This window comes from Amphiura filiformis, chromosome 7 (genome assembly GCF_039555335.1).
Source record: "Amphiura filiformis chromosome 7, Afil_fr2py, whole genome shotgun sequence".
NCBI classification, from domain to species: domain Eukaryota; kingdom Metazoa; phylum Echinodermata; class Ophiuroidea; order Amphilepidida; family Amphiuridae; genus Amphiura; species Amphiura filiformis.
The window spans coordinates 41,093,382-41,108,165 of NC_092634.1; the positions used below are offsets into that span (position 1 = coordinate 41,093,382).

General features: G+C 35.2%; 1 protein-coding gene across 1 annotated transcript; it reads right to left on the bottom strand.

Moving 5' to 3' along the window:
• Positions 1 to 617: 617 nt before the first annotated feature.
• LOC140157857 (uncharacterized) lies at positions 618 to 10,386 on the bottom strand. Its single transcript, XM_072181104.1, has 7 exons — positions 10,278 to 10,386; positions 5,629 to 5,849; positions 4,428 to 4,491; positions 2,947 to 2,999; positions 2,475 to 2,603; positions 1,027 to 1,229; positions 618 to 791 (listed from the first exon to the last, which is right to left on the bottom strand). Exons 2-7 carry the CDS (start codon positions 5,822 to 5,824, stop codon positions 618 to 620), a joined length of 819 nt encoding a protein of 272 aa, XP_072037205.1. The 5' UTR covers positions 5,825 to 5,849; positions 10,278 to 10,386.
• Positions 10,387 to 14,784: the final 4,398 nt, after the last annotated feature.

Genomic DNA, 14,784 nt, shown 5'->3' on the forward strand with positions numbered 1-14,784 from the left:
CAGTTCAAGAACTCCTGATTGACTTGGCGGGTCATGGTGGCACTACCGTGCACGGAACAAGGTAGGTTTGTATCACCTTCAACACGCTCAAGGTTTTTAGCAACATAACCGTTGTCACTTTGGAAAGCAAAGTCAACCTTTAATAATGGGGAAATGGTATCAAAGAAACATGAATGTGAAGAATATTATAGATACAAGAAGTTAAAGGTACGTGATCAGATTGTTCTCCGACTGTAACACGCTGTGTTTTCTACTCATATTGAGGCTAATTTATATCCAAATATTTTTTTTGTTGCTCAAGTGATGTTGATTCTAGAAGCAAAAAATGTGTATCATCGTGTCCCATAGAACAGGAGAGAAAAGAAAGTATGAGAAAAAGAAAAGCAGGACAAGAAGTAAATGACTGTATGATGGGCGAAAATAGTTTTAAAATGCTCTTATAATGCGGGCTACTACCAGTCGCAACTGCTTTTTTACAGTAACTGTTGTTGTGATTTGATTTGATTTGATGTGAAATATTTGTACAATAACATTGAAAGGGGTTTCCAAGTTCCAATTATCATTTTGTAAGATCTATTAAAACATAGACATACCTCGGCCGCTTGGTTGGTCGACGGTTAAAACAATATCAGATAATGAAGGAATGTTGTGATTTTGATGTTGCAAATGTAATCAGCTAAGTGAAACATTGAATTAAAGTATATAGCACTTACTTCTCCATTCATCACAGCCTCGACCAGATCTGGTGGATCAGTATAATGTCTGATACTATCAGAAGTAAAAGGTGTTCCCTGAAAAGACAACAACATATATTGAGACATCATGAAGGACTATCTGTCACAACACCAACCTTAATATTGTAGGGGGTCATTCTGGGTCTGATCACCAAATAGGTTAAACATGACAACTTTGCATCCCTCCCATCCAGTGCAAAGGCACTATAAAACACATCATGTGGTGACAATCTGGACAAGAGCTTGTCAGAATGATCTGATCGAAGGAGCTTTGCAGACGGAAATGACTTACCGACGTGAACTTGTCAGCATTGCGATTCAAGCAAAACTCATCAGTAAACCAGCCATCAAGGATGCCAATCTTCTTCCCAGCTTGCTCCCTCCATGTTGTCTTTAGAGGACTACCGGGTTTTACATACAAGGATTCAGGATCAGCTCTGCCGTATGGTTCAGTGAATTGGTAGGTTCTGTATCGGTCATAGGTGCCATACCAACCTACAAGAAAACATTGATAATTTAACAGCATGCAATATACTAGAAAAAACGTTGCACACAAACACACAACCCACACCACCACCACCACACCCACCCAACCCTCATTATATAAACATAACCCCCACATCACCGTCCACACCCACCACTACACACACATTATAGCTTATCCATTCAGTTATGACCCGGGAGTTATGACTTTGTTTTACACTTGAACCTCAATAGTGTAATCTTATCACTTTCGGGAATACCATTGTACATCAGGTGTCGATTCATAATCGTTAGGCCAAAAAAAATGTTTGGTTGCCCTCAGAGACCGACCCAAAAAATCAGATATCTTGAGTCGGGTTTTTTTTTCAATCACTTTTTTAGTGATCTTTTTTAGTGATCACTTAAAATCTTAAATTTGGACCGTATCAAGGACATTTTTTTATTCACTCATTATCATTTATTAAATGAAAATCTGATTAAAAATAAGAAGTATTTCCATTTAAATTCTGTAATGTAAAATGATGAAGAATTTGTCAATACCGGTCTTTTTAAAATGGATGAAAAATGGAAGAAGAGCTCATAACTCAGTTGCTTGTTATAATTATACATGTACCATCACAGTGTACAAGTTTAGAATACCACAGAGAAGAATCACTATCAGTGTGAGTACTGTCAGAAATGTTTTAGTACCAACTGTTATCGTGGTAAAGATGCATGCAACTGTCAAAGTTATACATCACAATGTCTCAGTTACACCAATGTGAACGGTGCAAGTCGTACAATATTAATCTACCAATTCAATTGTCAGTTCAGTCTATACGTGGTCCAACACAATAACACATGCAGAAAATAATGGAGAAAAGGTAGAAAGTAGTGCGGATATTCCCAACCAAAGTCTCACCTCATAGGTCCTCTAAGGGGGTACTACACCCATTGCATTTTTTACGTTTTTTGCATTTTGTGAAGAAATGAGGAAAAAATGGACAAAGTGGTATGCAAAATGGAGGGGCAAATCTTCTCGTTCTATTGGTGGCATCGGTATCAATGTAGCTTACATGCTTTTAAAGGTAGAAGCCAAAAAGTGGTGAGTAGTACATCAATTGTTTTCTCATTTCTTCACAAAATGGAAAAATAAAAAAACGCAAAAAAAATGCTATGGGTGTAATACCCCCTTAACGTTTGTCTTTACGTATGTCATGCTTTTTAACTTTTTCCTGTTGTTGTGGATGTTATTTTGTTGATAATCAGTATCCCTACCTGGACATGCATCGTACCAGTCACCCATGAGGCCGATTCCACCACGTGCAACCTGTCCTTCTTCTGAATCCCAACAACGTGTCCAGACGTCGTACACGATACGACAGTTCTTATTGCCTATTTTGCAAACTATAATATAAAGAGTGGGAAACGCGAGTTAATCATTGCACAATACAGATTATTTATTTCCAGATACCTTTAAAAACAAGATTCACAATGAAATAATAACTTAGCATGGCTGATCTATGAAAAGAAAATATTAACATGACAAGTCTTCCCATTCAGATTACAAAAAAAAATATCCACTGGGTGTACCTCAAGGCTCTATTTAAGGTCCTTGTTATTTTTCCTCTTGTTTTCCATGTGTATGATATTGTTAATATTTTGTATCAATTGTAATCAATTGAGACATATTGTACTTCCGACAGGACGCCTTTTTGATAAAAATATTTACGTGTAACACTCTTCTTACTTGCATTTGTCAAATCTATCAGGAAACCTTTCAAAGTGCCCGTTTCTTCATCGCTACAAAAAGAAGAAATACGTATAAAACACAGCATCAGTTGTCAATGAAAGAAAGAATCACAAAAACAGTATCGCTCAAAGCATTATTCAAATTTTTATCTTAAGTTGTAAGTGTTTGTATCCAAGATATTCATGTTCGAAGACCATTTTCTGAGGCTGTAAGATCATGTTTGAATGGTGAAAGCATCAACATCAAAGTACGGACATTGAGTGAATGTTATCGTTCGTTCTTTCGGCGGTTCATGTATTTTCGTTGTGCATGAATTTTATTAATGAGGGATGGGATGGGATGAGATGGGATGGGATGAAATGAGATGGGATGGGATGGAGGGAGGGTGGGATGGATGGATGGATGGATGGATGGAAGGATGGATTTGATTGATTTGGTTGATTTGATTAATTTGATTAATTTGATTAATTTGATTAATTTGATTAATTTGATTAATTTGATTAATTTGATTAATTTGATTAATTCGATTGATTTGATTGATTGATGTGATTGATGAATTGATTGATGAATTGATTGATATATTGATTGATTGATTGGGTCATCCATTCTGTCAGTCAGTCATTCGTTCCTTCATTAACCTCATTCATTCATTCACGCCATTCATTCATTCGTTCATTCATTCATCCTTTCTTTCATTTATTCATTCATTCATTTACGTTCGTTTATTCACATATTCATCCATTTATTCGTTCATTCTTTCATTCGACCTGAGAATGGATCATTTAAGGGGGAACGCAGTGTCACTTTAAGCTTACTAGGGGGAAATTTTAGACATTTGTTTTATATTCTATGATTTCTATCTTTAAAAGTAATAATGATAAGGAATCCAACTAGCACAGCAGATTTCTGAAAAAAAATTGCAGTTTTTGAAAAAAGCTCCAAACTTGATTTTCCATACCAATTTTATCTACCCTAACAACTTTAAATTTTGAAATTGATGAAAACTGCATACTTATGCAATACACAAAACAACGGGTTTCTCAAACTTAAGAATAAGAAAATGTCCTAAATTGTGCTCAAAATTCACCCATATTTTTAAAACAAAGAAAATGTTCTATGATTAGAGAAATTGTTCAGTCTTTAAAATATAAATACTAGCATACAGTTTTCATCGATTTGGAAATTTAAGGTAATTATTTTATCATGTTTATTGTGGATGAAAACAAATTGGCATGGAAAACCAAATTTGGAGCTTTCTCAGAAACTTCTCATCATCAGAAATCTGCCGGATTACTTGCATCATTTCCATTATGTGCTTATCATCATTACATTTTAATGATACAATACAAGACTAATGTCTAAAATTTCCCAATTTATTTACAGTGACTCTACGTGCACATTCATTCATTCATTCATTCATTCATTCATTTGCTCGTTCATTCAATTCTTCATTCAGTCAGTCATTGATTAGTACTTACATGTAGGCTTCGTTGTAATTGCCATGTCCAATTGCAAGAGCCCAAATCCTGTCGCTAGAAGTTCCTAAATAAAAAAGAATGTAGCCTTTGTACAAAATCATTTTAAAACAATTACGGAATTTCAAATTGACCTCATTCCCGTTTTAATTACACAAGAACGTATTGTTATAAAATATCATTTATATACAAGACATGTTTTGTTGGTGATCTTCAATATTCAATTATTATGCCTAGTGAATACATTTCCAAATGAAAAGTCTATGAAATCAAATAAATTTAAAGTAAAAAATTCCACAGATATTATCAATATTTTAGTATATGAAAACTAGTAAATGAAACTGAAATGTTCGAAGAAATAATGTGTTATGATTGGTAGATGGCATTTAATGTTTACCGCTGGTGTTAATGTTTCACAATACTACCGTGATTACTGTTTTTGAGCGTTTTGCTGTCCCGGCAGGCACCTCCGCGGCGGTGCCTGTAAAGTGAGGACCATATTTAAAGGTGGGTAACCTGATTGACAGCCTCATACCGCACTTTACTCCATCAAAATGCAGATTTTGGTATCAGGTAACATTGTTCATATTTTTCTTATTAACATATTGACAAATCGGTCTATGACGGAAATACACCGACTTGGAACTCCCATTTTCAATTATGATAATGAGAAAAATATAATTTCTCATTTGATATCAATTTATTACATGATCATGATGATTACCAATAATAAAAACTCTATAGACTACCGGTATTACGCTGTGTAAATGTCAGTAATTTCATAAGGAATTAGTCACATTTCAAGTATATACAAGGAATATACGTGTTCTTTTTGCAAGAATGTTTGAAAGGGACGACATTTTATGTTATACGTAAGGTTAAAAGAATTCGATTTTCCAAATATCAGGTCACCTTCCTTTAATATTGGAAGGCATGAATTAATAAGAGGGTACTCATTTTATATTTACCGCGGTAGCGAAACGTCACAATATATAACAGGCCCTTATTTGACCAAACAAACTGATATTTGAATGTAACTACCGTATATCAAAACATAATCGTAGTTTCCATAAGGCATAGTGATTGAAAGTTGAAAGCAAATTGTAATTGCAAAAAAAATGATAATAATTAAAATGGTCCAATAATTCTCCCCGGCGCGCCAAGTTCCACCTTGGTCCGATTTACTATCTTTGAAAAGCCATACCTGATGATACTCCATCATCCCCGGAGCCTGGTAACATGATTTGAGTGGTTCCTTTAAGACTGAGACCCACACATGCTACAATCAAGGCAACAACGGCAACTACCACTGCGATTACTACCAGCACCAGTTGAATTCGACCGCTGTTTTCATTGGACATTGTAGGAGCTAGGTTTTCAGTTGATTTAGACGATTCCATTACCTAGATGGACTAACTGTTACACCTGTATAAAGAGAGAGGAAAAAGAAACACATCGAACGAAAATAAGTCGAAGTGTCAGATAATGACAAAGAACCAATTTGGTCACTCCAATCTAAAACACACTCAGTCCTGATGAAATGCATCTTCTAAGTAGTAATATGGTACCGTAGCTATAGTGTTTCTTAATGATAAAAAGCTGAAACACAACTAACCGTGTTCTATATCATTCACCTATGTTCCATTTCAGCACACCTAATTCAGTTGCGACCAAATAAGTTTTTAATTTCAAGTATCAAGACACGTATTAGGTCACTTAAAACACCCCAATGCACAAGTAATAGTAAGTGCATTTTATCTTTAAAAATTGAGGCCAAGTACAGTAGTTTTTCAACAATGGACATGGTCAGTTACGTAGTCTTCATGAAATTTACTCTTGGAAAAGTATTATCCTACAGTGCTTTCTCTTCATACCCCAATTTGGGGCCAAGTACAATATTTTTAGTCTTGAACAATAAACACGGCCAAGTACATATTCATTAAATCGACTTTAGGAAAACTATTATACTACGATTTCTCGATCAAAAGACTACCAAACTTTGAACCCTGTTTTGCAGGTTTGCAATTTGTAAATATTTTTAAACTGTATTGTCTTAAAAATATTTGCCGAAAAAATGTAAAATTAGCTATATATATATATAGCTATCCAATTTCAGGAAGCCATAAAGTTTCTTATATTTTAACCAAAGTGTATCAATGTGAAGGCAAATTAAAAGTTATGCTTTGGATTCAGGTTGTCCACCTTCAGCGAAAGCATGAAAAACACGGATTATGAAATAATTTAGATATGGCGAATAATTATAAGCGAATATGAAAAAAAAAACGCCTGTTGATCAAACTGGGAAAGAATTACATTGGTGCGCGTATTATGTAATCGTTCATTTGTCCGTAACCATTCAATCGAATCAAAATTTACGTATTATACTGCACAAGAAAATGAGATACTCGCCACTTTTTAAATTTTTGGATTCCAATGTCTATTTCTCGACTTTATTCTCAAATTTATTCACCCGGTATGTTTTTATGGGACACCCTGTATATGTAACAGGTAGCCCTAAATCTTGGACCACCTTCAGTCATTTTTGTAGAAAAGAATATATTCGTATGAATGAATATTTCCAGTTGATATAAATAGAGAGACATTTGATATTAGGCCATTAACCAAAACATATGACAGGAACAATTAGCTGTATTGTACCAGAGGCTTACCGACCACGGCACGAAATAGCGAGACAAAATTGACCGAAAGTTGTGTAACCTTCTCATATGCCCAATTAAGCGGTAAATTTTCCCAGTAAACTCAAGTTGGAGTAGGTCAGCGGAATGATTTGGAACTTTTACCCCCTCCCTGTATGTATAAAGGTAGTTCAGACATTCGGGTTTACGGAGAAGTGATATTAATGCTAGAATGTCAGTTGCGTAGATTTCTTTTTGACACTGGTGGAGAATACCGATATCTTGAAGTATAGTAAATACAGCACCTTTTGGCGACAGAATAAGTTCACGTTACACAAAATTCGCAGCTCTTGAACATAATTATTTAGATGTGGCTCTATACAGATTTTTCTGATATTTTGTGCAATGATGCATGTTAGGGTGTTGACTACTTGTGTGACTAAAAAAATTTCAAAAATCGGCTCGTTGCCATGGAAACGGCCAAAAACCAGATCCTGTCATTTTTGGCCAAATCGGCACTGAAATTAGTCAAAAAACATGTTATTTCAAGTGTTTGCTGCATCTAAGTCATATAATGCTGGAACATTACATTAAGTTATACTATGTACATTCGATGTATGAAAATTAGAAATAAGCATTTCCTAACCAAATCATCAACAAAAAATCATACTATCAGTAAAATGCTAATATTGGGTGTTATATCAAGAATTCTGGCAACACTAATTTTGAGTTTCAGTATTTAGATATTTAAAAAGACGAAAAAGTGTTGCTTGGTATCACCTTGAAGGAAACTATTTGTCAAAATGCACACAATTTTGACAAAAAGGAGTAATTTGACAAAATGTCAATTTGCAGAAATACCGGTTTTTCTGGCAACACTGTGTTTAGAAGTAACATTTGCCCAAGCTGATTTTTGCAAAAATGTAAAGTACCTAGCTTGCACTATCCACACTAGAATGGACAAAATCCTGGCAATACCGGGTTATTGATTTTCATGATGATATTTTAGGTGAAATGATATTTTTTGAAAAAGTGAAAATACACCTGACAGATGGGCTCTGCACGTACCCTTAAGAATAACTTTTTGACCTCTAAATATACTGATCATCAGATGAATAGATGTCCTTTCACAACAAATTAATGTAATGTTCCAGTATTATATGGCTTAGATGCAGATAACACTTGATATAACATGTTTTTTAACTAATTTCAGTGCCAATTTGGCCCAAAATGACAGAATCTGGTTTTGGCCGTTTCCATGGCAACGGGCCGATTTTTGAATTTTTTTTAGTCACACAAGTAGTCAACACCCTAACATGCATCATTGCACAAAATATCAGAAAAATCTATTTTTTGAGGTATAGAGCCACATCTAAAAAATTATGTTCAAGAGCTCTTAAAATAGCCACTCATAAGAATAAAGTAACAGGACTTCCTCTAAATTTAAGAAATATAAAGCGCTATGCAAAGTAACCTTAATGTATTTTTCAAGCGCATGATATCCATTTCGCGGACAAGCTTGATTTTGGAAATAAGTCTTGGAACGCTTGCATGTAAATAACGGAAAACTGTCACCCTTTCCCCATGCAATATTGAGAAATGCCAATGTCTTCTGCGGTTTCCCAATGTGTCCAACATTGATTGATGGGGAGGGGGGAAGGGTAAATTATTGTACCGTTGTAGATGTCATGTTTGTTCCCAAGCACAATATACGTCATTTTCATGATCATTGGAAATTCTGCACGGAATTTACGACAGAGTGTGCCAAGCGTTCCAAGTACTTATTTTCAAGATTTAGATTGTAGTTTTACTTTGTCATATTTCTCAACGAAGCAACTTTTAGCGACAAACATTTTCAAAGACGATACTGTTAAAAATATGTAAACATGCTGACCATAGCCAAAAAAAAGGGGGAGGGGCGGTCAAAGTTGGGTAGTGTAAAGTTCTTATTAAATAACATCATACCCTGTAGGGCCCAAATATCAACAGTGACGTACATGTATATATATATATATATATATATAAACTTCGGCTTCAGGCACAGAACTGAAATATTCAATGCACTTGTGGAATCAAAGTTATGTATTGTCCTTTCACAACAAATTAATGTAATGTTCCAGTATTATATGGCTTAGATGCAGAGAACACTTGATATAACATTTTTTTTAAACTAATTTCAGTGCCAATTTGGCCCAAAATGACAGAATCTGGTTTTTGGCCGTTTCCATGGCAACGGGCCGATTTTTGAATTTTTTTTAGTCACACAAGTAGTCAACACCCTAACATGCATCATTGCACAAAATATCAGAAAAATCTATTTTTGAGGTATAGAGCCACATCTAAAAAATTATGTTCAAGAGCTCTTAAAATAGCCACTCATAAGAATAAAGTAACAGGACTTCCTCTAAATTTAAGAAATATAAAGCGCTATGCAAAGTAACCTTAATGCATTTTTCAAGCGCATGATATCCATTTCGCGGACAAGCTTGATTTTGGAAATAAGTCTTGGAACGCTTGCATGTAAATAACGGAAAACTGTCACCCCTTTCCCCATGCAATATTGAGAAATGCCAATGTCTTCTGCGGTTTCCCAATGTGTCCAACATTGATTGATGGGGAGGGGGGAAGGGTAAATTATTGTACCGTTGTAGATGTCATGTTTGTTCCCAAGCACAATATACGTCATTTTCATGATCATTGGAAATTCTGCACGGAATTTACGGCAGAGTGTGCCAAGCGTTCCAAGTACTTATTTTCAAGATTGTAGTTTTACTTTGTCATATTTCTCAACGAAGCAACTTATAGCGACAAACATTTTCAAAGACGATACTGTTAAAAATATGTAAACATGCTGACCATAGCCAAAGAAAAGGGGGAGGGGCGGTCAAAGTTGGGTAGTGTAAAGTTCTTATTAAATAACATCATACCCTGTAGGGCCCAAATATCAACAGTGACGTACATATATATATATATATATATATATATATATATATATATATATATATATATATATAAACTTCGGCTTCAGGCACAGAACTGAAATATTCAATGCACTTGTGGAATCAAAGTTATGTATTGCTCAAAATAAAAAACCAAATCAAGTTCAGGTTGAACTTGGGGTTGAATCTGTTCAACAAAACATTTAGAGCTATTAACAGAATACTCACAAGACACCCGCTTGGTTTAAGTGAACATTGCCTGTGCAAACTTGACTTACCTTTTATGGAGACCATCGATCCCAACCACACCAATAAACTTCGCTATAGCTATAATGACTAAATTACACGGCGCATAGCATTCTTATTGCTCATATACTACCATCGTTTATACAATACTACTTTTTGTTCCGCCAATACCAAGGTGTAATAATAGGGACGTTCAATATTTGCGCCAGGGAGAATGCGAGAAAAATTACCCCCCCATTGCGTCCGCTCAAAATTGTCGGACATCCCCTTAGTTTTCTAATTTTCTCGAGTTTAAAATTTAACATTGCAAATTGTTCAAATAAATAATTTACGTTCCTGCTCACGACCTCCAAAAGTTTCATCCTTTCTCCATATTAAAATCTCCCGTCCCCCGGCGTAATTATATTTTACGCCCGATATACGTTAGTGTTCGAAACAATTCAAGCGTTAACTATAGTATTTACTCTTTTAATATGTGAAAAGTTATACTAGTTCAGACAGATTTGTTATAGGTCAAGGGATAACTCGTTTTGTAGTGAAAACCAGTCTAATAAAAATCCCTTTAAAAGGGATGCGTCTGGTCCAGAGAAAAGATCGGATGCGTTGTGGTCATGGAAACAGACTTGACGAATCAGGATCCAAGTACTAGTATATTCTCATGACTTTTTATTAATCGACATAAATATAAAAATGAATATAGTTGGTGGTATTTAAATAATTTTTGAGAATTATTACTTTTTATTGGTGTACTCAAGTAGCAGCACGATGATAGCGACACTGTTTCATCTCGTTGACCCCATATAACCTGACCCCGAATGACCTCTGTTGATGACATTGATTAATTAATTATTTATTTAACTGACTACTCTTTCTTCTTTAAAAAGGTTAATATTATAATGCAACCCTGGCACAAAATGGTATAATCCTAGTTGCGGCATGATAGTGGTACTGTTTCACCCCGTTGACCTCCATATGACCTTTGACCCCGGATGACTTCTGATTGATAACCTTTGACCTCGGATGGAATTAATTAATTAATTAATTAAATCAATTTATTTATTTATTTATTTATCTTAAAACTTTCTGTCTCCATTTATTAAGGGTTAATATATTTAACCAATCCCTGTCACAAAATTAATTAATTAATTAATTAATTAATTAATATTTATTTATTTATTTATTTATTTATTTATTTATTTATTTATTTATTAAATTTATTTATTAAATCTAGGCTGGTCAAAACCCATCTCTGCTTTCTCTGTCTCAGTATGTCAATGATCACTTTGTGAAATGAAGTGCATTACTTTACCAGCGTGCTTCACAATTTGTGTAATATAATTAGCGTTGGATTTTAGAGAACAAAAAATAGTTTCAAATTATACTATGTCATATCAATAAGTTTGGAGGAACATTATTACAAAAATTACAGTAATATAATGTAATACATTAATATTATGGCAACACACGACTATATTCATGTAATTTTGAAGCTGTATATCTTCTGATTTATTATATTGTACTTTCTAGCGTTGACCTATGAACCTATTATGGCCACAATTCTTCCTACTAAATTTATGACACCATAAGCCGCCTTACCCTAAAGAGTCATAAAAGGCTGGTCGGTCAAATCCCATCTCTGCCTCAGTATCAATGATCACTGTATGTATATCTTCAGCTGAGTTATAACAGATAACTTTTAGAATGTGTCACTGGAACTCCCTGGGGATTTAATCCCGACACTAAATGCATCTGGCCCCTTGGGGCCAGACGCGAAAAGAGTTTGCTTTTGTTACGTTCAAGCTTTAAAGTGAATCGTTAGTCGTCTGTATTGGTAAAAACATTTTGAAGCATTCCCATTTTTGTTTTCCATTTTTAAGTATTCCAATTTTTGTTTTATAAGCAATGATATCCATAAATTCAATGAAAACCAAAATATATCAAGCCAACTCTGCGATGATTTGACATTAAATATTTTGATTTGAGACATGCGTTTTATTTGTGGTTTTTAGGCCACTTGCATAAACCTTGGGTTTGTTAACCTTTACATAACAAAAACTTATGCTCAAGATGTGTGGCTTTAAAAAGTAAGTTGACCCAAATTGAACAGATTTTAATATTCTACGAATTGACTTGGAAAAATGATACGGTCCGGCAAAATATAAACTTCTTAAAAAATTAATATGAAATAAAGCCAAATAACGGTAATAATATAATTGTCGTGTTCTGACATTTTTGCTTGAGTTTTGTTGTTGTTGCAACAGATACCGCGTGTAGGGTTCTCTACAGCAGTGTATGGTTTTCCACTATAGACTTTCAGTTCTAGCTTGTGATTTTCCGCTCAAATGATTAACGTAGTTTGGGGCTTGTTATCCATTTTGACGTTTTCTGTACCAAAATGACCTGTGCACTGTGCAGTATCCACTACTTAAACCTTGTTATGCAGCCATTGTTATACAAAATTTAATTCGTTTGTAAGTATAGAACTGGCTCATTTACAAGTTGACCGTCTAGGTTAAAGGTTTCAAAATCATGCATAATTTAGCATTTCATTATTAAATTACTATATAGTATAAAAGTTAAGATTGTATTGTAGCAAAACAATAACGACTTCTTATTGTAAAAATACAAATGTGAATCAAAACGGGTATATCCATTCAATTAGCTTAGATTGTTTTTTAAGATATTTGAACAAAATAAAGTGTGGTCAAAGTCATCAAAGAAAAGTGTTAGCACACCCTTAGACCCAACGTGATTTTTTACTACTACTACTACCGCTGCCGCTGCCACTGCCACTGCCACTGCCACCACCACCACCACCACCACCACCACCACCACCACCACCACCACCACCACCATCACCATCACCATCACCATCACCATCACCATCACCATCACCACCACCACCACCACCACCCCACCACCACCACCACCACCACCACCACCACCACCACCACCACCACCACCACCACCACCACTACCACTACCACTACCACTACCACTACCACTACCACTACCACTACCACTACCACTACCACTACTACTACTACTACTACTACTAATAATAATAATAATAATAATAATAATAATAATAATAATAATAACTATATGATCTTGTTGGTCACTTCCTTCATTATATATTTTAATTCCATTTATGTTTCCGTTGATCTGTTTGCATGAGATATTTTGAAATAAGGAATTGGTTAAATTGAATATTTGTGTGAAAATGATTAGTCGTTGTAAACGTGTTAAATAATAATGGTTGCAAAAAGCATATAAATATATGGTATAGGGAAATATTTATGTCGCTAATCTATGTTATAATTAGGAGTAATGGGTAATACACAAAAAGTATTTAACTTACGTATTTCTCTTTTTGTAAAGTATGGTGGCTCTGAAAAGAGCCGTTTGGCTCTCAGTCGTCCACCGGCTATCGTGACACGTCGTGGTGTTGTTGCCTCTCCTCGGGGCATTCCAATAAGACCTATGTGGTCCACATTGCCACATTTTGAGAGGATAGAAGTTTGAAAGGAGTTGGTAATCAGTAATGCTGTCTCTTACCTCCCTGATGTATCTGATGTGGTTGCTGTTGTTTCGCTGGCAGCTGCGTTTTCTTTTTTGAGCTATTGTTTATATCTCCTCTCTTGTCTCTCTTCTTTAAGACTTCTTCGGTGATGGGCAAGCCTCTTTGAGTCTAGCTTCTCCTCCCTGGACCGTATCTTGGCAATCTCGTTCGCATTCCGGGATTATCCTGGTAACCAGATCATCCTAAGGCGCCTTAGAATTCTTTATTGTGCGCCTTTTGCATGGCTTTCTAACTCTGTCCTGGCCCTCATTGTGAAGTTGTATCCCAGGGCTAAAGGTGGTAAGTCTCTCTTACCTGAGAGGCCCGATGGAAGTTTGAATTTGTCTTCGAGCATGTTGGTGTACAACTCTTCCTTGGCTTCCAAGTTTGCTAGAGCTTGGTTTCCAAGCTTGCTAGAGCTAGAGCTTGGTATGACTTGTCTACCGTTTTTACTAGCTCGAATACGAAATAATGAGTGACTTATAATTTATATAGCACGGGGTTTTTTTCGGTGCAACCCTGTTTTCCTTGCTGTCCGTTTCATTCGGAGTTGCTGTATTTTAAGCGGGTTCTTTCGAACCTTGTTTAGGAGCGGAATAATCTTTTTATATCTTCCTGTGCTTCTGGTATTACCAATATCTTATTTTGATCCATCGTTAAGACTTTGTTGGTGGTGCTGAGCTTGTTTTTCTTAACGTTGTCATTTCAAAAGATATGCATAAAAGATGCAAAATACAAGACTCTGAAAAGGTAACCTTGCTATAGCAAACAGGTAGCAAATAGCAAAGTGACAAAGGGTTTAGTCCAATTTTTACATGTAATAATAAAGATTGCTTGCATGTTTCGCAATTGGACGTGGTAGTCTAGCTGGTAGATAGGAATAGTTCTAACAATGAAATAAAATGTTAGCAACAACCAGCTTTTCTATCGATCACATCATCATATTTTTAAAGACAAAAGTCCTTTTTGGATATAGA

Excerpts from the sequence above, each read along its gene's own strand:
- LOC140157857 (XM_072181104.1), bottom strand. The coding sequence starts at position 5,824 with ATGGAATCGTCTAAATCAACTGAAAACCTAGCTCCTACAATGTCCAAT. Across the intron at positions 3,000-4,427 it reads AATTACAACGAAGCCTACAT|CGATGAAGAAACGGGCACTT; the intron begins GTAAGTACTAAT and ends TTCTTTTTGTAG. Across the intron at positions 2,604-2,946 it reads GATAGATTTGACAAATGCAA|TTTGCAAAATAGGCAATAAG; the intron begins GTAAGAAGAGTG and ends TTTATATTATAG.